We start from the raw sequence: 23,330 nt of genomic DNA, 5'->3' as shown, positions 1-23,330 counted from the left end.
TTTAAGCCTCCAAACTCTGCCTGGAAAAGGAGAATATTTTTAAAAAGTACTTACTCTTCTTGAAGAATAAATTCACTGTTTTCTGGAGAAAACTGCCCACTCACAGGATGCCTGAATGCTGTGGTCTGCTGGTTATGGCTGAAGAGAAGAGAAGAGAGATAATGAAGGAAAAGCCATGTGGACGAAACGGACCCCAGACGCAACAACGGGCGGGAATGCCGGAGGACCCCCAACCATCAGCTTCCTCCAGGGTGAGAAAGTGGGCCTTTCCCTGGGAGGCACTTAAAATCTGTCATAATCCAGCTTTATTCAAAAGCCAAGAACTTCCAGCTCAGGTGCCAAAGGCCACCTAAGACGCAGACACTTTAATTCTAGGGAAGCCTTAGCTTCCAGAGAACACTGCATCTTAAAGAGACATTCCATGAAGCACTGACTCCAACAAACTGAGCGGCTTAGCAAAAGTTACTTTAAGATGGCACACGCTAAAACAAGAATGAAGGAAAGCAGGCGGCACTTACAACAGCTTTCAAAACCCATGAACCAAGGAAAGAATTCTAAGAATTAACCACCCACCCAGAAAAATCTATCTTCTTAAAATTCTTCTCCCTACTACAAAATGTCTTCACTTCAGTGATGGAATATAAATGCACGAGCATGTCCGTGCAATGTGACCTGCACAGTTTCAACACTGCAGAGTTTCTATCACCCTTTTGAAATTAGGAGGGATCAGCTTCCACACCAAGCTGACAGGCACAACCGAAGTGTGTAGGTGTTTTGTGTGTTCACAAAGGCTGCCTGGTTCTTTGAAAGGAAGGAGGAGCTTGGCTATAGAGGCTGCCAGTTTATTCTCTGAATAAACCAACCTCCCCTCTTTCTTTTTAAAAGGATATGATTTGTTTCTAAAATGCCTTCCCCAATCACAAAACAGAGTCATTTAAGAAATTTTAGAAAATCTAGACAGAAAAAAGAAAAATGGTCGCCCATGGTCTCACCGCCTAGAAACATACCAGTGTAGATTCCCCTTCCTAGCTTTTTTTTACCCTTTTATTTAAGAAAGAAAAAAAAGTTGTGATTTTACTGCATTTAGAAATCTGCAGCCTGCTCTATCACATCCTACTAACATAGACTATCTCCTATGTCATTAAGACTTCTTCATTTGAAATAGCTGAATAATAGTCTCATCACATAGATAAAATTTTTTTCACACAATCAGCTGTTCAAAAAAAATTTTTTCCCTGGCCATCTGTGTACCAGGCACTGTTTTAGGGGCTGGAGATACAAAGTGAACGAAAAAGTCCTTACCCCACGGTGCTTACATTCTAGAAAGACTAACATTCTTCTACTGCTGGACATTTTAGGTGCCCCCTCCCGGCCCCACTATTATCATCAATGCATCTTTGAGGATTTTTCTGTGATTCAAGTTGTTTCCTTGAGTTAAAGTTCCAGAGGCAAAATGACCAGGGCATAGTCATTTTTTACGGCCCCTAACACAGAAGGTTAACATGTTCTCGCTCACTGTCAGTCAACCCATCACCTCAGTTTGGCAGTGTTACAATATCAGCCCCATCTCCCGACTGACCACCGAGCCACCCCAGCGATTAGTAGAGATTTAAATGAGCACAGCATAAAGGTTTAAAAAGAAAAAATCTCTAAGTCTACAAAGTTTTTCTTACTCTGCCCTGGAGCCTGGTCAGAGCACCCTGCGTTCTGGTGTCTGGGATAAGCTGACGCTGAACTGAGGTCATCACAGCCTGAGTCCTGATAACGCCAAACAGGAAGCAGGCAGGACCAGGCTGCTCCCCGGTCCTGAGACTCTGCCTCACCCCAGCACCCTCTCACCCCTCCCAACCTCCGCCAGCTCCAGACTCCCAGCTCCTGGTTCCAGGCAAGCCCTTGGAACCCCATGACCTCATCTGGCAGGCAGCAGCCCGATCTTCCCAGAAAATCAGAGTTAAGACACGAGCATCTAGACAAGAATGGGAAGCAGGCTCCCTTAGCACCTGTTTCAGAAATCCTTGCACCAGGTTCAAGAGTTAAGCTTGATTTACACCCAGCTCCTTTTACAGGGTCATCTCTATTCACCAGGGAATTTGAAAACACAAACTCTAACCTAAGCCTGCCTCACTCCCACCTGCAGGAAAAAATGCCCAGCTCCGAGGGGGAATAACCATAAAGCAAGGCCACTGCTATCCACTTCTCGAGGGCACTCCAGTCCAAAAAGCCTTTTCTTACACACATAAGCTATGAACAGTGTCGACCCCATCTTTGAACAAGGAAACGGCTCAGAAAGGTTGACTTGCTCAAGATAACTTCGTCAGTCAGCGACAAGACTGGGACATGAATCCAGATCTTCTGTTTCTAAATGTGACGCTCTTTGCACGATAGCCTGCTGTCCCCTTCCCCTTGGAGTCTGTGGGGCTGGCAATTCCCAGCCATGACGGAAACCCCTGAAGATACGGAACCAGGAAAACAGCATCACCCCCCTTCCTCCTTCCCCTCGCGCCCAGAGCCAAAGTCTCACTGACAGCACCAATGTGGCACGCAGTAGCCCCCAAACACCAGGGACTCCTCTCACAAGGCCAGCTGGGTGGAACTCTGGGGGAACCAGGCAAAGCATGAATCTTCTCTGTGCGACCACTTCATATACACTGCACCTTAATAGCAACTCCTGGGCTCCCCACACCAGTTTGTAACGATTTGTAGCCTGAACGAGTGCTGAGTCTTAGGCAAGTAAGTCCTGAGCTGGACGGTGTAGGTGCAAAGATGAACTTAACATTCTAACATGAGAAGGGAGACTTTTTTTTAAGTGGACAAAAATACAGTTATTATTTCATCAAACCTAGAGGCAGCTTCCCAACCTTTCCGTCCTAATATGAATGCTGCCCCTTTTGCCAAAGAGGTTGTCAGCCAACATCATTACCATCATTTCCTGCATTTATCTGAAGCTTGAAACATGGTCATATTCATCACTGAGTCTGACTCTCCCACATACTCACTGAGTTAGGCAGGATAGATATTTTATCTCCATGTTATGCATAAGAAAATTGCGGATTTGGGTTATGCGATACTATTGGAATACTAAACGTAAAGAAAAGTAAAAAAAGAATTCATGTTGAAAAAAGGGATGAACCAAAGTAATGCCTCTGGGAACCTGAGGTCTTAAAACTTGATCATTTCTGATCAAATTCACCCAACTTGCTGTTGGCAAAGTTTCTGGTTCAGCAATTTTAGAGCAAAGGAAGAAGAATTAGGTCCCTGGGGTATTTCATTTCATTCAGTCCAAACACCCAGTAGGGCAGGCTGTGTTTCGTCACACCGGGCCACAGGTGAGGAAAGTGAGGCCCAGAACAGGTAGATCAGTGGTCCCCAACCTTTCGGGCCCCAGGGACAGGTTTCGTGGAAGACAATCTTTCCATGGACAGGAGGTAGGGGGGATGGTTCCGGGATGATTCAAGCACATTACATTCAAGCTCACCTCCTGCCATGTGGCCTGGTTCCTAAAAGGCCTGGACAGGTACCAGTCCACGGCCTGGAGGTTGGGGACCCCTGGGATAGATGACTTGCCCCAAACAACAGTCAGTACTGTGTTCTTGCACGCCACCACCCTTCAGATCTTTCTGCTACTCCAGGCTCACCCCTACCAAACCAAGGCTGCCTATTAAATGCCAGATCCCTCCACCCATCTGGAGATTGCCAAGCCCTCTGACTTCTCTGGCTGTCTCCCCACTCCTTAGCCCAAAAGCTCCTAGCCCACCCATTTCCTGATTTTTTGACACCCGTGAAGAATTTCATGTACTATATAACCCTATCTCAAGATGCATTTAGCAGGCACAGACAAATCCCCCGAAATACCTGTTCTTAAACCTGAATTGCCACCTTGCTCCTCGGTAGTGACAGAGATGGCCCGGCTGGAAGCCAGGTGGCTGGTTTCAAGGGAGCAGGCTTCTGCACACAAAGGCTTCTGTTTCTCTATAGGCTACTGAGAAAGTAACTCAGCAAATGAAGTAAAACACAACCTAGCCTTCATTCTTCGATCTCGCTCTCCCTCCCAGGAACAGCCCCTCCACAGTGAGCAGTGGCCAGTCTCACCCAGGAAAGGACCAGGGAGCATGGACAGGAGGTGGCAGGGAAGAATGACCCCCATGAAGGTGGGCCATGGGTAATCATCCACATAAATAAGCACGTCTTCACTGACCCTGGGCCAGGAAGGACTTGGATTAGGCCCTAAAGTCCCACAGCAAACATGAGAGCCCTGACAAGAGAACAGAGTGAGGACCAGGGAGAAGTGAAGACCAACCTGAGCTCAATGTGAGGAAGAGTCCACCTACCAACATGCACAGGACTAGTCAAAATGTAAAATGTCCTGTAGTTTCTTGCAATATATTTCCAAGATTAATTTTTCGTGCGTATAGATTTTGACTACAACGTGAGCAGTGACCCTGGGTAGTTAAACATAGAGATTCCAATTACTCGCCCTGGCTGCTATGACTCAGCGGTTGGAGCATCACCCTGTAACCGAAAGGTTGTGGGTTCAATTCATGGTCAGGGCACACACCTAGGTTGCGGGTTCATCTCCAGTCCAGGCCCCGGTACGTGTGACCCCAGGTCCCAGAGTGGATCCCCGGTCTAGGTGCGCAAGGAAGCAACTGATCGATGCTTCTCTTGCATCGATGTTTCTCTCTCTCCCTTCTTCCCTCCCTCTCTCTCTCTCTCTCACTCAAAAAAAAAAAAAAAAAGGCAAATGAAAATGTTCTGAGATGAGGAAAAAAAGCGATTCCAATTCCTCAGCATGGCAATTTTTTGGCATGGCAAGAAGTCCTGGAGTTACGCAAATGGTGCTCCGGAGTGCCGGTCAGAGCGCCCTGATAAATCTGGTTTTCTGAAGGCGGTGGTACTGGTCTGCTGAGAGTGTGGCACAGCTGCTCTGTCAGCATTAGGCCTTATGGGGCCCATGTTATTAGAAGAAAAAACAGCTTAAAATGTAAGAAAAGTATCCCCCTCAAAGCCTAAGGACGGACTCTGTCGAGGCTCTTCTCAGTAGTGTGCTCGGCAGCAGGTGCCACTCTGGACCTTCTGGCTCCTCCAGCGCCCCCCAGAATGTTGTGAGTCACCCTGCAGGCCTGAAGCTGCTCAGCTCTGCCTCCAGGTCTCAGTGTCTCTGGAAAGCCAAGGGTTCTGGGTGACCTAATATGCCCTTAGGTCCCAAAATTGGTAACAAATTCCAAGAAAACTGCCTCCCCATCTTTTCTGTTTCCACTTGGGCTACAGAGTCAAGTAGCAGCAGCCAGGAGTTGAAACAGCTTTCTGCATTTCCCGAACACTTCTTAAGCTCCTTTCGTTTTATTCTACTTAACTTTATCAAACTGCTCACTTAGTGCAAAGTGTCAACGTTGTTCATACAGCATTTCCTAAGGGGGCTGAGAATCTGACCACAGAGGTCTTCGGAGCTCACACCGTTCTGAAAATGTCAAGATTTTCAACAGCCCACTGCACACGGGAGTTCACTCTGACAGGCCCTTCTTCCAGAAGCATTGGAAGCCGTCCTTGACGAGCCAGCACACGGTCCCCACTCTCTCTCCAAGTGGAAACACAACACTAACCAGCCACCTTCAATGTCTGCCCTGAGCAAGGAGTCAGCCCAGAGCCTTGATGTCCAAAGATCTGGGTTCAAACCAGATCAAGGCAGCTCACCTCTCTGAGCCTCAGTTCTTCCATCTGCAAATGAAGAATAATAATACCCTTCCAAAAGGTTGCTGTGAGGACGAAATGGAGGAACATGCATTCGAGAGCCTTGCACAATACCTGGCGTGCAGAAGGCATTCAGTTAGCGTCTGCTCGGCCTGACTATGCCTTGGCTACGGCAATGTCTACTGGTGTCTAAATTTTAACAGAGCAAAAATAGAACGAGCCTCCTCCCTCCACTGCCACCAAACCTGATACTCCTCCTCCAGGCTTCCTTATTTCCATTGACAGCATCACCGCAAGCTCCCTCCCCCCCTTAGCTTAGAAGATGCTAGATGACCTGACCCATGCCTAGCTCCTCCTCTTCCTGTGCTGCTCTCCTCCTTCCCCACCCCGTCCCAGTCGCACGGGCCTCTCTTCTGCTCCTTGAACACCAAGCGCTGTCCTACTTAGCGACCTTCGCACTACGCTGTCCTTCCGGCCTGGATGCTCTTCCCCCCACCCTCGTGACTGCGCCTGGTCATTCCGACTTCAGTGGAATCAACCTCAGTGGAATCCTCCCCACCTCAAAGCCCTTCCCAACCACCCCCTGAGGTGGGCCCCCAGGCACTTGACAGCACAGCACCCTAGTTCAGTCATGAGTAACTGTTCTTTTCCTTACTTATGTGTGTGCTTGTTAGTGTCAGTCTCCCACACCAATGTGTGTATTCCAGGAGATCAAGGATCTTGGCTGTCTTCTCACTGCTATTATCAGCCTGTAACAGTGGGTAGCACTGTTACATCTGCCAAATGAGTGAATGAAAAATGACTAAGGAGACTCCTACCTTAAAGTCAGGCCATGCCTCCAAATAGGCTCACTAACCCTGTAGGAGTCTGGACTCAGGTAACAAGAGACAGGACTCTAAGGGCCGTAAGTCACAGGAGGCAGCAGCTTTCGGCTCTTACTGCCAAAGGAAGGAAGAATGAGACACTGACATGCCAAGGACGCCTCCTCCTTGGCTCTCTCCCAACTATGTTACAATATAATTTGGAGAAATTAGCCCTCCTCTGCAACACCCCCCTCCCCTGCAAGGGAAAGTTAATACACTCAGAGAGAATCAAAGAGTGGAATGCAAACACCAGAGAGGAAATGACTGATTAAAAACACATAGGAGGATAATACAAACATTACCTGCATCTCCCCTTTGTGAACTGGGAGAGTATTTGGTGTGAAACCCACAATGTGCTGACTGATCAGACACTCTGTCTGTCACATTGCCCTCTACTTATTCACGTGTGTTTGTTCTCCTTACCCCTCCCCTGGCTCTGGTAAGAGCCTCAGTGCCCAGAGGGCTGGGGGCAGCTGCCCACTTCTATCTCTGGTACCTCCTGCAGCAGACATACCGTGGGGCAGGCACTCCTTTATCTCCACAGCCTGAGTACAGACACACGTCCCCTCGGGGGAGACGCTGTGCAGAACCCATCGCATTTTCTGATGTCAGCAGCCTGACTATCACAGATTCCCCAGAGACAGTGGGTGAGGCAGGGGCCCACCTGCCCTCAGAAAGGATCCTACACTCAGGCGGAGAGACTGCACCAGCCCTGGGGTGCATGACGCAGACCCAGGAAGAGCCTTCCCCACTCCCACCACACCTGACCTAACCACACGCCCAACGAGGCAGGGACACAAATCCAGCCAAACCCCAGATCCACCACCTGGAGGGATAGTCAGTAACTGTTCTCCTCACCCAGGGGTGCCAAAAGGGGCAGAGCCTGGCACAGATGGAGATGGGCGTACGAGTCACAAAATTAAACAGTGAACTTACAGCTCTCACATCTTGCAAAGAGGGAAGCCTATCCTTTTCAAATTTCGCATTAAACAGACTGAAGTCACCCGGCATGATTGGGAAAGCTCTGTATTTCATTAGGCACCCCAGATGTTTTCAGATCCACTCAGTGGCCAACCCATTTCATAAATCACCTCTTCTGACCCAGTAACCCATGCTGCAAACCTGTCTGCTCCCCAAGTTCCCATGTGAGGCCCCGGGACTTAGGATTGCTACTTGGTTAATAGAATGTTTTGATTTTGCCTTCACAGGACCTCAATAATCATGAAAAGCTTAAAGCCAAACTTCTGATGGAATGAGAAACTCAAACCCAGATATGCTTTCCCTCCGCAGCTCCGTTTTTACAAAGGTGGCAGGGAAGCAACAGGTTAGGAGCCGAAATGCCAGCTTTGTGACTACCGAACCAGTCCCAGTCACGGGCGGAAACAGCCTGTCTGGGTGGCCACCTCCTCATCTCTCCAAGGAGGGGTTAGACTCTCCGCATGGAGAGGCCGCACCAGGCCTGCTGAGCACGAGCCCTCACGACATTCAGAGTCATACAACCTAGAGTCCAAATCCCCGCTCTGTCACCCACTGGTCATTCAAGGGCTCGACCTTGAATGAGGCAGTGATCGTGATCGTTCTGAGAGTTGGTTTCTTTATCTGTAGAAAGAGAAGACCATTGCAACCTGACCAGATTGTTACGAAGGGTGCTGATAACCTGTCTGGCCTACAGCAGACCCAGAAACTCCAGTGCCTGTTGGATTTTCCTTTGCTGGCTCTAAAACTCCACGCTAATTGAGTTGTGTCTTTTTCCACGTTGCGAACTCCAGTATTATTAGCTTGCCACAGAACAGCAGCTCAAAACACATTTTCTTCCTCTTGGGTTAAGGCACAACACCCAGGCTCCTGTTTAAACTTCTATTTAAAGAACTTGCCTGCCAGGCAAAGTAGTTTAAGATCGAGAGGCACCGTCCTCAAGCCACACTTCTGTCCCCCGCTGGGTTGAGCGCCGTGGCTCAGAAAGTGCAGCCCAAGAAAAAAGCCTTCTGGCAGGCTGCACTCAGCTGGGGACACGCACTGTTGAGAAGTTTTAAAACTGAACAGGACCCATTTCTGACCTCAGAGAACATCCAGTTTTATGCTCCCGTTTAACACCCTTCGATAAGTCGGGTTCCTTACGTGTGAAATGAGAAGGCTAGAGCAGGTGATATTTTAGGGATCTTTTCGCTAGAACATCCCAGACTACTGCGAGAGCCACACACTGAAATGTAACGACATAATTGAAAACACAAAGGCACCAGGCAGAACAGCTGTCCTCCCCCAATGTCACTTGCCAACAGACTATCCTTTGTAATCACATCAGGGAAGAGTAGCTAATAACACTTCTGTCCTATTTATTCCCAATTAAATCAGATTGTTTGTTGTTGTTTTAACTATAGGTGCTCCCACCAAGCCACAGAAACTCCCTTTCTCTCCGTCATTATGTGGTTTTCCTGAACGGACTACACAGCAGCAAACTGAATCCTTCTGAAACCGGTACAGGACTAACCTGTTCTCCTGTTCTCGCTGGGAAGGGCGGCAGTCACACTCCCTCTCTCCTCGAGCTTCATGTTGGCCTTATGAAAACCCCAGTTCGGACCAGACAGGGAGGGAGGGCCCGGCCACCTGCGGAAGTAAAGCAGAGGCTCCCAGCCCACCTGTTTGCTCTCAGTTTCGATTCTGGAGCAGCTGCCTCCCAAGGTGTTACAAATCCAGCAGCCACTTGCTCCTACTCATTCATTCAATTTCCTCCCCGCCCCTGATGCAAAATCTGGCAACGGTGCAGAAACAGTTCCAGCTCTGAGTCACCACCCCGCTGTGGCCAAGCGGAGCACTGGCTGGGGGTAAACAACGAGGCAGGCGCTTTGTGTCTCCAGGCCTTGATTCTTCTGTCCTTGGAGACAGTGCAGCTGGCTGCCCCTCTAGAAAAAGGACAGAAGAAACACCCTCCACTTAACAGGCTCTGGAGTCAGAACGAACTGCCCAGTTTTGTTCTGCCACGCCGTGGCTGAAGTCAGCCCAACGCAGAGCTTTTGATGGAGAAATGATGGCTCCTATACCGCCTCAGGTATCCCCCACTTCTCGAAAATTCACGTTACACCTCTCGTTTTTATGAAACACCCACATTAGTACTTGTTTTTTCTAACTGAAAGAAATCCAAAAAGGATGTTCGCTTCTATGAAAAAAGGTGAAAGGCAAAAATAGCATTCAGCATTTGTCTTGCAGCCAGCCATGAGAGGCAGTGCACTGCCCCCAACCCCAGCAGTGAGAGTGGCGCCGCCAAGTGCCTTCCCAGGGAACTACACGCAGCGTCAAGGTGCCGGGGCTTCAAACCACTGGTGAGCATCTGTGCTTAACCTCGACTTATTTTGTGCATTAATGCATTTACTGTATGTTAGTGTTGTTTTAGGTTTTATGTGTAACTTGGTATAATTTGATAAGTGATTGGGGGGTTTGGGAACACTCAAAAATGTTTCCACATAACTTAATGGTAATTATGTCTTTACAGGATTATAACTTATGAAGTGTTTCATAGAAAAGCTCTACTTTCAGAGAGCAGGGGAAACCTGTGTTGTACATGGTCAGGGCCACGAAGGGGCTGAGCAGGGGCTAAGCCACAATACATACTCCCCCTGGTAACAATCTATGATTCTTTCATCACTGCTTGGGATGGCTAAGGCCCAATCAGCATCGATTTAACCATGTGGCCCTTCCGCCCAGAAAAGACCTGGGAAGGAGAAAGTGAGAGAAGACAGAAAGGAGAACTAAGGAACCAAAGTGCCTTTCCTGCCTGTGGCTTCACCACCACAGCCTCAGATCAATACTGTGGCTCTCTGCAACCTAGGTCTAGATGCAGACATGACACAGGTGACCACAAGGAACACAATATAAGCTCCATGGGACAAGGACTTCTGTTTTCACAGCTATATTCCAGTGCCCACGTAGTGCCTGGCACGTAGTAGGTGCTCAATAAATATTTGTTGAACAAAAAGAAAACACAGGGGATTTTGTTCGTCTACTTGGGATGACAGTTTTACTGAAACCTGTGTCCCTTACCAGCATTTCCTCCCTTTCGGAAATCTCCACGTCCTTTATCACTGCTACGCCTGCCTGTAGCGAATGGTCTATAAATCTCTGAATGCTGAGATGATTTACTGTGACACTATAAAGCTCAGGCTTTAGGGCCCCTCACTTTCACAAGCCCCTCCCAGGGCCCCAGGAAGGACCCTAGCACCTTGTTGATGGGCTTTCCGCAATGTCCTATCTCACAAACTTGTTTCCACCACAGAGGAGACATGCCCTGGCCTACAGGCACATCCTACTCCACCCGTCAACTGCTGTAAAGACGGCAGTAGTTTGAGAATACAAACTCTATTTGTCAACATTTATTCAGCCCTACTATGTGCTTTCCATTCTAGGGTGCTTTGGGGTAAAACCATGTTTAGAACATAATTGTCCCACTGAATGAGAACTTACAGTCCAACAGACCAGACTGATGTGGCCATATGTAGATACAAGTGAATACAGATTTTACATATTACACATAAATACAGGGGTAGGCAAAAGTAGGTTTGCGGTTAAACGTAGGCAAAGCAGTTTATTTCTGTATCATTTATTAATGATTGTATTATTTTCCATATGAACAACCGTAAATTTACTTTTGCCCGTCCCTGTAATATAAATACACATAAGTACATATCAGAGGCGGTATGATAATAGAAAAGTAAAACAAGGCACGCCTATCTGCTAGAAGCAATACGTTAAGTACAATGACCCTAGAAAGTACTGTATCACATTACCCTCATATACAAATGAGGCTACTGAGGCCCAGTGGAGACAAGTGCCATCCCAAGGCCATCTGACCAGTAAGTGACAAGGCCAGAAGTCACGCCTGGATCTGCCTGACTCCAAAGTGAGGGCTTGTTCTTAGCAGCTACACTTCAGCCAATAGCCAGTGGCTGGACAGAGCCTCCCAAATGTCTGGGGAGACTCACTGGCTTCAGAGGTGCAGGAGCCTCATGGGGCCACACCGGTGGCTGCAGGCTTCCCTCGCCCACACTCCTGGGGGCGGAGGAGCAGAGAGTGTCATGAGCTCACACATCAGGCATGCAGGCATGGCCCTTGTTCACCTGGCAGCAGGCACCCTAGCAGGAATCAGTGACAGCTCCCCGGAGCCAAAAGAGGCCGCCTGAGAGGCCCCCACCCTGTGGCCCTGCCTCCAAACTTCCTTGTCCCTGGTGCCAAACCGATCGTGCTGGAGCACATCTCCCATTCCACTGTCCCCGGTACACACCCTCTGCGGCTCCAATGGCCTCCTCCTCACTCACCACTTCCCCACACCCTCGGCTCCTGCCGTCTTTCACTGTTCCCCAGCCCCCAGGTCACCCTGTCCTTCCTGCCTCCAGGCTTAGGCTCCTGCTGTCCTTTCCCCTGGTTAACTCTGCCCATCCTTCAAGGCCCATTCTCTTCCCAGGGGACCTACCTGTCACTCCAGGCCACTCTGCTTCTTTACTCCCTGAATACTCCCAGCACCGAAGGCTAATGCTCTTCATACAGTAATACTTCCCAACAGTTCTTTTTCAATTTCCCTTCCAAAAATTAAGTGCTACATGTTCTAAAGGGTACCAACTAAGAAAGCACAAGTTCCCTCCAGTTCAGTGTCAGTCTCAGGGGCAAAGCCTTCACCAGTCTCTTGTGTATGGGTTTTTACTTTCTTTTATGAAATCTTTATGCATTTATTACATGTACAGTTTTTGGGAAAATGTGCATAAGTAAAATAAAGCTGTATATATTGTTCTATAACTTGCTTTTACTTTACATATCTTGGACTCTCCCACATCTGTATGCAGAGATGAACAGAGTAACCCCCCCCACACAGCTCTGCTAGGACTTCCACCAAGAGAGATGCCCTGGGGGTCCATCCCATCGACTAACCTGCACCAACAGGTATCAGAGGTTTCAGATTGATCAAATGAAAGGAAAAAAGAACGCCAAATTAGTTTTATTTGGACCACACAGATTTTAAAAATTGAGCCAAAGTTTAAAAATAGGAAAGCTTTATGTAAAACTCCAGCTCATCTTGAGAAGATGAAAACTGCGGCAGCACTGGGCCCCCATGAGAGGGGGAAGGGCACCTTCGGCTCCCCTCGGTCCCCACCACCCCTGCCGTTCCCGACGGGGAGCGGGACGCCTGGCGCTATTTGCCCTCATACCTGCATTTCTCCTTTTCTTTCTAGAAGAGAAGTATCTTTGCGACCCACCTCAGCCAGAGTTGAAAAAGCAAAAGATAAACAGAGTGAGTAGAGTGTTCCAAACACAAACTGGAGAGCATAAACACAGCCTGCTTCTTTGTCAGTTGCTGGGCTTGTGCAAATATCTGAGTGTGCAGCCCTGTCTTGTACCAACACCACTGATCGTAGAGAATCGCTTCCTTCTAGGGAGGAGATCTAGTTGTTGTTTTTTTCAATTTTTTAAAATTTATCTTTAGAGGGGAAAGGAAGGAGAGAGGGAGATAAATATCAATGTATGGTTGCCTCTCATGCGTTCTCTGCTGGGAACTGGCCCGCAACCCAGGCATGTGCCCTGACTGGGAATCGAACCACGATCGTGTGGTTCGCAGGCCTGTGCTCAACCCACTGAGCTATACCAGCCAGGCTTTTTTTTAATTTTTAAAAATCCTTACCCAAGGATGTGTTTTTATTGATTTTAGCAAGAGAAGAAGGGAGAGACAGAAACATAAACATGAAAGAGAAACATCAATTGGTTTGCCTCCTGTATGCATCTCAATTGGGGACCGAATCCACAACTGTTCTGGTGTATGGGACAGACGCTCTGACCAACTGAGCCACCAGGCCAGGGGAAGGAGACCTATTTTAAAGAAAAGATTTCTTGCCTAAGAGCAAGAACTAAAAGAAGATGGCAAAAATTAGGCCCAAAATTTTTCTTCTCACAAAAACATTTTAGAAGAACCTTCCCGATAACAGTGGACGCAAACTCCCCTTAGCCCTCCCTGACTGCTCTCCTGAGGAGGTAAGCGCCTACACTGCCAGCAGACTGCTTCTCCCACAGACTGAAAACCCACAGAGGCACCACCCACTGTGCTGGCCCTAAAGACTCCAAAGGCAGAGAGGTACCAGATGGATACCCACGGGGACCACTGAGAGCAGGTGGGGACGTCTACAACAGAAAAGCATCTGACCAGGAGTTTGCTGCTTGGGACAAGATCACAGACCCCGCCCCCTTCTCAACCCAAAACATATACAGTCCACTGTGGAGTTGCAATTGTCTAGAAGGAAGCGATTCTCTACAATCAGTGGTGTTGGTATGAGACAGGGCTGCACACCCAGATATCTGCACAGGCTGAGCAATTAACAAAAAAGCAGGCTGTGTTTATGCTCTGCAGTTTGTTTTCAGAACACTCAGCTCTCTGTTCATCTTTTGTTTTCCCAATTCTGGTTGAGGTCGTGTTTAGAGCACAGCCCTGGAGTCCAGGCCCCAACACCCACCTGCATCACAGATGAGGAAGCTGCTCCAGAAAGCAATTTTAAAACATTGCCACCATGTTCTAAAACTAACTGCTTCTGCTAGGTATTTGAGAGGGATCTTTAAAAGGCTCACAATTACTGGACGATCACACCTGAATGATCTTGTATTACTTGCCCCCGACAATACGGGCCATAGAACATCCACTCATTCATGTAGTAAGTATGTGAGAGCCAACCAGATGCCAGGTCCGCAGCGTGTCACCCTGCCTGAGGAATCAGGGAGAGGGCGGGGGAGGGTTAGCAGCATCGTCTCTATGCGCTGTCAAAGGTGAACCACGGGACAGAGCTCTGCAGATTTTGATTCATGAATGACAAGCCGTCTTCTTCGTCATGAGCTGTAAATTCTCGTGCAGTTTATTAAGCCAACTTGAGATCTTCCATCAGCTTGAGACCTTTTACCACAAAGGGGAACCCTTGCTTTCCAGAAACCACAGTACTGAGTTTCAGAGCTGAAACTGGCACAGAGATCACCTCTGCAATCCCTTTGTTTGACAGAGGAGGAAGCAAAGGTCTGCGAAGGTTAGAGAATGGCTTAGGGTCACAGTTATTACCAACCATAAATTAGTGCCAGGTTCCCGAAAAGGAGGATTATAAAAAAAAATCACACATTGTTTTAAAATTAATTTCCTGCCTTAAACAGAATCCATTTTCCAGTGACTAATTTCCACTAACAAACATGAAAAGTATATTTTAGAGCTGGGAAATTTGGGGGCCAGTCAAAAGACCTTGCATGGAAACCTTGTGCTGCTGGTCTGGCTTCAGGTGGCACCTAAAAGGCACGTAGGGGACAGGGCCACTTGAAGACAGAGGCAAAGACTGGAGGTGCGTCTGCAAGACAAGGAATAGGGAGAACTGCCAGAAAGCACCAGAAACACAGAGAAGGGCATGGAATGGACTTTCCTTCAAAAGGAACCATCCCTGTCAACGCTTCGGTTTTAGACTTCTGGCCTCCAGAACAGTAAGAGGGTTTAAGTTTTTATTGTTTTAAACCACCAAGTTTATAGTGATTCACTAAGACAGTTCTAGGAAATGATACAGAATCTGTATGAGTGTGGTGGCATTGACCTATTGCAAATCCAACTAGTCAAAAGTGTGGACAGGCTGTCCCAAAGTCAGCAGGACCTTGGGACTCACTCAGTGGTAGTATAGGGTCCAAAACAAGGAAGGCCAAAACAGAAAAGGAAAGTTCTGCTTTGAATGAACCAGACCACACCTAGGAGAGACAAGCCATGATCGTGGAGGACATCAACGGGTCAAAGCCTCCTCACGGAAGGAACTGCAGTTTTATGGCCTGGGCGGACTCAGGCACATGACCACTGTCATCATTTCAGAAGGGCTATCACAAGGAAGAGTAATTTGATTTGTCCCCCGAGGGCCAAGATGTAGAACTAGAATCAGTGGGTAAATCACGGGAGACATTTTTCAAGGAATTCTGCGTCAACAATGTCATAGTCAGAGTGGCCTCTGAACATCAGCTTGGCTGGCTGCCTCCTGCTGGTGGAATTTTTCAAGCTCAGGCCAGGAAACCACTTGGCAAGATATTGCTAAAGAACGAATACAAACCCCAGGCCTGACATCCACCAAGATGACCTCATGTTCCTCTCCAGCTCTGTGATTCTAGTAAGCCACAAACCACACTATTTAGCAGGTATGTGAGCCAAGAGGCTTCTGCAATACATGGGTCGGATGAAGAGATCCTGAGTACCGGGAGATATTTCGGTGGGAAAACAGCAAAGCAAGGCCCTGTGCAGAGCTCTGACTTAGAACCCATGCTTAACCCCCAGGAATCCGGCTGTAGCAACAGGCGGTCACAGCCCCTCAGTGGAGGCTGGGTCAGCCCCTGAAGCACCCTCTCACAGGACACATATACTGAGACTGACAAAGCTATGTCAAGCTTTTCCTCTTAGATATATAGCTTTAATAGTTGAGTGTGGCCAGGATCCATTAACAAACATCTGGGACTATATTTAAAAAGTAATGGTCATGCCCTGGCCAGTAAGGCTCAGCTGGTTGGAGCATTTACCCATAGACTGAATGATCATGGGTTCAATTCCCAGTCAGGACACATACCCAGGTTGCCAGTTTGATTCCCAGTCAGGGCACATATGAGAAGGCAACCAATCAATGTCTCTCTTTCTCTGTCTCTTTATCTCTCTCTCTCTTTGTCTCTCTCTGTCTCTCTCTCTACCCCTTTCTCTCTCTCCAAGCAATTTTTTAAAAAATGTCCTCTGGTGAGGATTAAAAAAACAGAAGAATGGTCACCATTTCCTGAGTACCTGCTATTCTGAGTAACTGCTCAAGATGCTTGCATGCATTACCTGGAACAGTCACTTCAGTGCTGGAAGCTGTGCTGAAGTGACTGTCCCCATCACCATCTTAGGGAACCGTGGTTAAGAGGGACTAAGTCGTTTGTCTAAGGCCATACATTTCAGAAGGACTTAGGATTTCCTTTGGAATCCAAGTCCGGAACCTGAACTCTTTTCCTGTATCACGATGTCTCCTCTGTACCCTACTTCAGGGATTTCATCAGTTCAGGGTAGATGACAATACCAGGCAATCAGGAGGCAAACAGGCCCCTTTCCCTTGCTGGGCCTCAGTCCCCTCATCTGTACAATTGGAAAGGTTAGGGACGATAAGCACCGGGAGCTATTCCAGCTCTGACACCAGGGGCTGCTCTGCTAGGTTCATTTTCTCCATGTCACCTCCACATAGGTAGGTCTGAGAAAGCAGTGGCAGGGAAGGGGTTCGCTCTCTAGCACTAACCACAGGGGGGACACAGCTAGTAACTTTCCCCCTGCTGCCTGGAGGTGGGAGCAGTCATGGAAGAAGGAAACCAAGAACAGGCACGAAGTCAGTGGCATGAGCTCACTCACAGGTGCGCGGTGTAGAATGGCCCACATAAATCTTGACATTTAGCACCTTACACCCATAAACCCAGGCTGTGCTGCAAAGTATCAGCACACAGATCTGAGGGCCAGCAGTGCCGGAGCCCAGAGGACTGCCACGAGGAATTAAAGCACAGGGTCTTTGTTTGGAAAACATCAAGTGGTCAGTGGGGAGTGAGAGGTACAGCAAGCAGCCTGGCCACATTCCAGGGAGAGGAACCCACTGCGGCCGCTCCCCCCGCCTCCCCCCACACTCTCCTGAATCGGGTGGGGCACCTTCCATCTTCCACCCTCCGTGCTGCTTTCTCCTGCACCCACTCAGGACCTCCTAAGGCCACCTATTTCCCTGCTGCCCTTCCAAGCACCTTCTAGCAATGGTACTAGAGAAGCCGCCACATAGAGGCACTGGACCAGCATCCATCCATGACCTGGGGGAGGGGGAGCACCCCACCCTCAGTGCTCGGGTGGGCGAGGACATCCCGGCAGGGAGGAGCTCTCTCTGCCTGCCTCACTTCTAGAAATAGGCAAAATGGGATGATTTCGGAAACACCTTCCCAACCCCATTTCCTTCTCAATTTCCTACTAATGCAGCATTGCCAGGAAGAAGGTGCCTCGCCCACAGAACCCTGAGTACCCAGACCTTCCAGTGAGCAACCCTCTGAGCCCAGGCGTAATATCCTGACAGACTTGTCTGGCTTTAGTCTAGTATTTCCTTCTTTTTTTCTTTTTGGTTGGGTGGGGGGCAAAGCAGGACGAGAGAGGGGACTGAGCTGGGGAAAGGCATGGAAGTCAATGGAAGAGTGAGAGTCTGGAGCCAGGACTGGGTTCCAATTACAGCCCCACACTGCCAACATGGGCTTCGTGAACGACTTCTAAATGGCACCTGGCATCAAGGAAGTGAACAATAAGGGTAGCTGACCTTATCGAGGTCCCCTCTCCCTAAAGAAAGCCCACTAGCTCTTCCTCTCCCTCAACAGAGTGACCACCATGCCAGTGTGCCAGACTCCTGCAGACAGTAAGAATGTGGGCAGGGAAGAGCGATAGTGGATAAAGAACCACATAAAAGAGATAGCGTAACCGTAACCTCGGTCAACATATCCTATCATGTATTCCAGGCACTCTGCAGGCACCATCTCCTGCCTTATTATAATCCTAGGAGGCAGGTACTGTTCTCTCCATTTTACAGATGAGGAAGCTGAAGATGGGGAAAATTAAGGGGTTTGTACAAGATTACACAGCTCAGTGGGGGCAGAATCAGGATTCAAACCGAGGTCCTCTGACTCCAGAATTGGAGACGAAGGTGGAAATATTCTTTACGAAGACAGCATGGCGAAACTAGCTCCTTAAATTTCCAAGGCAAGAAGAAACTGCAGGTGCAGGGTAAGGGCTTCACAGAGGAGGCCATTCTTGCTAAAGGGTCCATGTTCTGAAAATAAATCACCAGCCTCCCACATCCCTGTCTGGAGGTCCCAGCAACCTGGTGTGGGAACTTGCTGGAAGCCTGAAGGTTAGAGCCCAGACCTGTTGCTGATCTTTAACCCAGAATGACTCTCGCCTTTGAAGTAAAGCACGAAGCCTCCTTGACTCCCCATCATCCACCTCTCCACACTCGCCCTACTGCGGAGATGGCCACAGTCACTGACTCTGAATCACACATCTAAACTGCACTTTTCCGGATCCAGACTCAATTCCCCAAGGTCAAATTGTGTCAGCGGGCAGGGATGCGGAGAGAGAGCTCAGTGGATCACTTTCTCTGCCAGTGATGGCATCTGATGCATGTTAAATGCCTCCCTGCAATTCCTCGAGTGTCTATTAATCAGTGAACCAAGAACACAGGGGGCGCCAGAGAGAAATCTGCCACTGCAGGAGAAAGAAGCAACTTGCGAGACACCTCCTTCCCGAGGCACACGGACTTCTGACCCCAAGGTTAGGCCGTGATGGTGACAGCCCAGTCATTGAGATGCTTGGTCCTACCAGCTGCAAAGCAAGACATTAAAGAGCCCTCAACTAAAAGAGGCGAAATGCACCTCCCCCCAGCCTCACGCCAGCACTGGCTAGGCCAAGGACAGTATTTGCCAAAACTGACTAACAGAAAAACTTGGAACAGTCACCTGCTCTTGCAGATCTTCAGTTTTCCCTTCCCTGTAAAGGGCCCTAGAATTCTACCAGTGCTCTCCAGCTGGCGGGATCAAACAAGACATAGGATGGTCCCCGAGGGTGGCTGTCGTCCTGGCTCTTCTTGGGCTAAGTATCCTCCCTGGGAAAGCTTGGGGTCTTTCCGAGCTCACTTGCTGCCGCGGCTACAACTCCTGAAGCTGCACCTCCAGCGCTGTCCACACTCGAGCCCAGGGACCCTCCACACACCATGAAATCAGCACAGTCCAAAACACAGCCCTTCCCATCCTGTTTTTCCTCCTTTAGTCCCCATCTTGGTAAAAGTCACTGGTTAGTGATTTTCAGCCAGGGGCATATGGAAAAAAGGCAGTGATATTTTTGTTGTCACAATGACTAGGGGGACATTTAGTGGGCAGGGGGCCCCAGGTGCTAAGCAGCACTGTCCCGCATGGTGAAAATCTGTCCCTCCCAAAACAGCAACAGTAACACCACTTTGAAATGCCAGAAGACATCCTATCTCTTCCCCTCTTTCCCCATCGGTCACTGAGGCCAGTCAACTCCACTGCCTACGTCACCAATCCGTCCGTCCCCTCCACCCACACAGTATCCGCACCGCACTGGAGGCCTGCGGGAGCCTCTGCCGTTGTCATCCTATCTCAGCAGCCACTCACCCACCTGCTCCCGACTCACTATCAACAGTCCTCCTCACAGCTACCTGTAATGTCTCTAAGGCGACAAATTGTGACTCCTTGCCTTAAAACCATCCAATAGCTCCCCTCACCTTCTGGATAAAGGCAAACACCACCCTTTCTGTTCCCTGGCCCCTGGTTCCCCACTCTCTCCTGTGCTGCCTCAGTGTCTTTGCTCATACTGCTCTATTTTCTTGATGGCTGTCCCTCTGCCTAACTATCCTTCATGACTCAGTACAAGGGTCACCTCCTCCTAGAAGCCCTCCTTGACACGAGGTGGAGTTAACCGCCTGCTGGTGCACAATGGAGTCACATTTACCACCTCATTCTGATTATTCTGCTTGCCCTGCCTCTCTGTCGGCTCTGATTCCCCAGCACCATGCCTCATATACAATGTGAGCCTGATCAATAGTCAATAAATTAGAATTAACAGTTGACAAAGCATTCTCTCCTGTGACATAATGACCTGGAGAGGCAGCTACTGTCATTATTACCATTTTACAGAAGAGGAAACCAAGGATCCGAGAGGTCAAATCCTTGTCCAGGTTCATGTACCTACCTACAGGGCAGAGCCACACTCGAAACCCGATTCTCTGATGCCAAATTCTTTGCTCATTGTCATACATCGGTTTACATGAAAGGTTATAGAACAGACATCCATGTGGGTGTGGGAGGTGCCACAGCCTGCCCTCTTTGGACCCAGCGGTAACCTCGCCTATAAGTTGAGCTCTGGAAAATACATCCACATTACGCAGCTACACAGCACCATGGAGAGGAGGAGCGTCCTGTCCTGTCCTCTTCAGGCATGGGTGGGGGTAGGGGTGACTTCATGTGCAGACAGAGCCCTGAAAAGCCCATCCACATTGTTTGGTTGCATGGCATTCTTCTTCCCCCATCATCCACCCTCCCTACACCTCAATCATACTGTGCAGCAAAGGACCCTGGTTTACGATCAGAAACAGCCGCCCTCTGCCCGCGTGAAGCAGGATGGCTCCAGTGTGCTGGCTGGCGAGGGGCAGCAGAGCACTTGGGGGGGAGGGGGAGTGGCAGCATTTAAAGTTGCTGTGTGTTAAGTGCCAGCCACCGTAAATGGGCTGCCTGCAGAGAAGGTGTGTCAGGCAAGACTTCCGAGTGGCTGGGAGAGGAGCAGGAGAGCCGGGAGGGGCTGGATGCCTCACTGCCCCACTGCACCATGTGAAAGGCTGCTCATTCCTAGCTACTTTCCCAGAGTTTTCACGAGCACCTCTCACATGCCTTTTTGCGTCAGAAACACAAAGCAATTAGTAATGGGGTTTTAGACTTGACGGCTCTCACGGCCGCTGCAGTGGAGCACACTGCCACGCACGCGTGCACACACACACACTTGGCTCAAATTCGAACTTCAACGGCAATTAAGGAAATGTGCAGTTTGGGTCTGCAAGCTTCTCGTGGGGCGTGGAAAATGATAAACGCTCATTTCAGGGCTCTGGATGGCAATCACGACCCACTTCAACAATGGCATCCAGGCATCACCATGACGACCACCAAAGGGCTTCCTTCCTCAGTGGCGAAGACAATAGAAATTTTAATTAAAGCCATTCATTTTTTTCCCTGACTGATGGAAGAAAAACATCAACAAAACCTTACCCAGAAATACATGGCCAGGAACACTTTCAGAATTCAAAACTACTTCTTGAGGCTTTCCAGAGTCACACGATCTGTCCCTATGTCCCCAAAGCACCCCGGCCTGCCCTCTCAACAACTCAAATTCTATACATCTCATAAATTTAGATTTGTCTCCATCTTTTAGGGGACAAACTAGGACAACATTCCAATTTATTTTTCTGACTATGATTAAGAAGAGGATTTTAGTCGTTTTTATTTCAGTCATAAAATTTCAAAAGATCTGACACATTTTTATACAGAACTCCCAATAAACTCTCAGCCGACCCAAGATTAAAGGAGCGCTCAGTGGCCTTTGGGCAGAAAACAGATCTAGGTTTGAGCACTTGCTCTGTCCCCCTGGGTGACTTTGGGTACTTACGTAACCCCGCGAGCTTCAGTGTTCTCACCTGGAGGACAGAGGTCACAACGCCCACTGCGGAGCATCACGGGGAGAAGCAGTGATAACCATAACATGACAGCACTCTGCCTAGTGTGTAGTGAGCAATCAATAAACAGCAGCAGGTATTACTGATTTGCCTGATTTAGCTCTGAAAGAATTAAGAAGGCCTTGTCCACTCTTCCCCGGAAATGTCTCTGGCATGTGTTGGCTGCTCTCCTAAATCCAAGTTTGCATCTCTCACCTGGACTGTTCCAACGGCCTCCTGGCTTCCTTCTAGACTCTGCTCTCTGTAGTTCACCATCCTCAGGCTACCCAGCCAATACTCTACAGCCCAGACACGTGCCGGTCCCTTCGCTCTGTATAAACTTCTGATAGGACTTTCATGGAGAAAAACATGGCTTTATTGAGAAATATTTGAAAAGCTTAAATAAAGAAGAGCTAGAAAACCCAACATCCTAACGATGCTGGTTCTTCTCTAAATTAATCTATAAGTTCAACGTGAAACCAATCAAGATCTCACAGGGTTTTTTGTGAAACTTAGCAAACTGTTCTTAAAATCTATGTTCAAGAGCAAAAAGCTAAGAGCAAGAGCATTTCATTATCGTAGAAAGTGGTATTCTAGGTTAATAATGTTTTGTTTCAATGAGTTCTCTTTTGGAGTAATGTGGTCAGTATAGACTAAAATTGAGCTCAAAAAATAGGTAAGTAGAGAACAAACAGTTCAACAGAAATGCTGACAGGTGGCTGATTGGCAGCAGAGAAAAATAAACAACTTTCCCTACCAACCCAGTGTAGGAATGAGGCCAAAGAGAAGGCAAAGAAGAAAAGTGGACTGGGAAAGAGGCAATAATAATCTTTATCAAAAGCCTAGTGTGTCTCAGGCACTGTGCTATGTGCTTTCCATATGATTTTTCACTTAATACTCACCACAAATAGGTAGCACTATTTCTAATGAAAAGGATAAGTGATTTGCCCAAAGGCTTGTAAGTAGTAGAGCACCTTGCTCTCCGGGATTTCTCTTTCTGCTGTGTTTGTGAGCTGTTCCAGGCCTGCTCTTAGTCCCAGATGCCAGCTAAGGAATAGAGAGCTGGGTGCCAGGGGTGTCCAGAAGTGCTGGCAGGCTTACTGGTGGGGTGAGTGTGGGAGGGGGCAGGCATCTGGAGACCTGCTCCCTCCACCCCCACACCCCTTTTACCTGGAAAGCACCTGGACCTTACTTGCAGACAAACACATGTGCCCACAGTAAACAGGAAGGCCCCCGAGGCTGCAGCGTGCCACTTCCAGCATGAGAAGGCCATGCTCCAAACTGCCAACTTAATGTGTGACGGGGAAAGAATTCTCCCCATTTACACCCCTTGTTAAATCCTCAGCTTTACTGGTTGCTTGACAGCAAACTCTGCACTCATACAGTTGGATCTCCACAAATTTAACTTGGCCGATCCATAAATCCTGCTAAAAATATACACATATGGTCCAGCCTGCTCTTAGCGCAGGTGGAAAGACGGGGGCTACCACGGTGAATT

The 23,330-nt window shown here is 48.6% G+C and overlaps 1 protein-coding gene across 10 annotated transcripts in view; it reads right to left on the bottom strand.

The window, feature by feature from the left end:
* The window catches only part of PLEKHA7 (pleckstrin homology domain containing A7), a 200,550-nt gene that overhangs the window by 81,770 nt on the left and 95,450 nt on the right, over positions 1-23,330 (bottom strand). For 8 of the 10 annotated variants that reach the window (XM_037049989.1, XM_037049985.1, XM_037049983.1 and 5 more), the window contains one exon: positions 55-138. The exons of 1 other annotated variant lie outside the window; for it this stretch is intronic. In XM_037049989.1, coding sequence (XP_036905884.1) covers positions 55-138 — 84 coding nt within the window. Of the gene's footprint in view, positions 1-54; positions 139-9,039; positions 9,217-23,330 lie in introns of those variants that run through there. One more of the 10 variants, XM_037049991.1, reaches the window with a different exon arrangement.

Source organism: Sturnira hondurensis, unplaced genomic scaffold, assembly GCF_014824575.4.
Source record: "Sturnira hondurensis isolate 20B ecotype Veracruz unplaced genomic scaffold, ASM1482457v3 Scaffold0006505, whole genome shotgun sequence".
NCBI classification, from domain to species: domain Eukaryota; kingdom Metazoa; phylum Chordata; class Mammalia; order Chiroptera; family Phyllostomidae; genus Sturnira; species Sturnira hondurensis.
The sequence above is the reverse complement of the archived record's forward strand: the minus strand, read 5'-3'. Positions and strand labels throughout refer to the sequence as shown.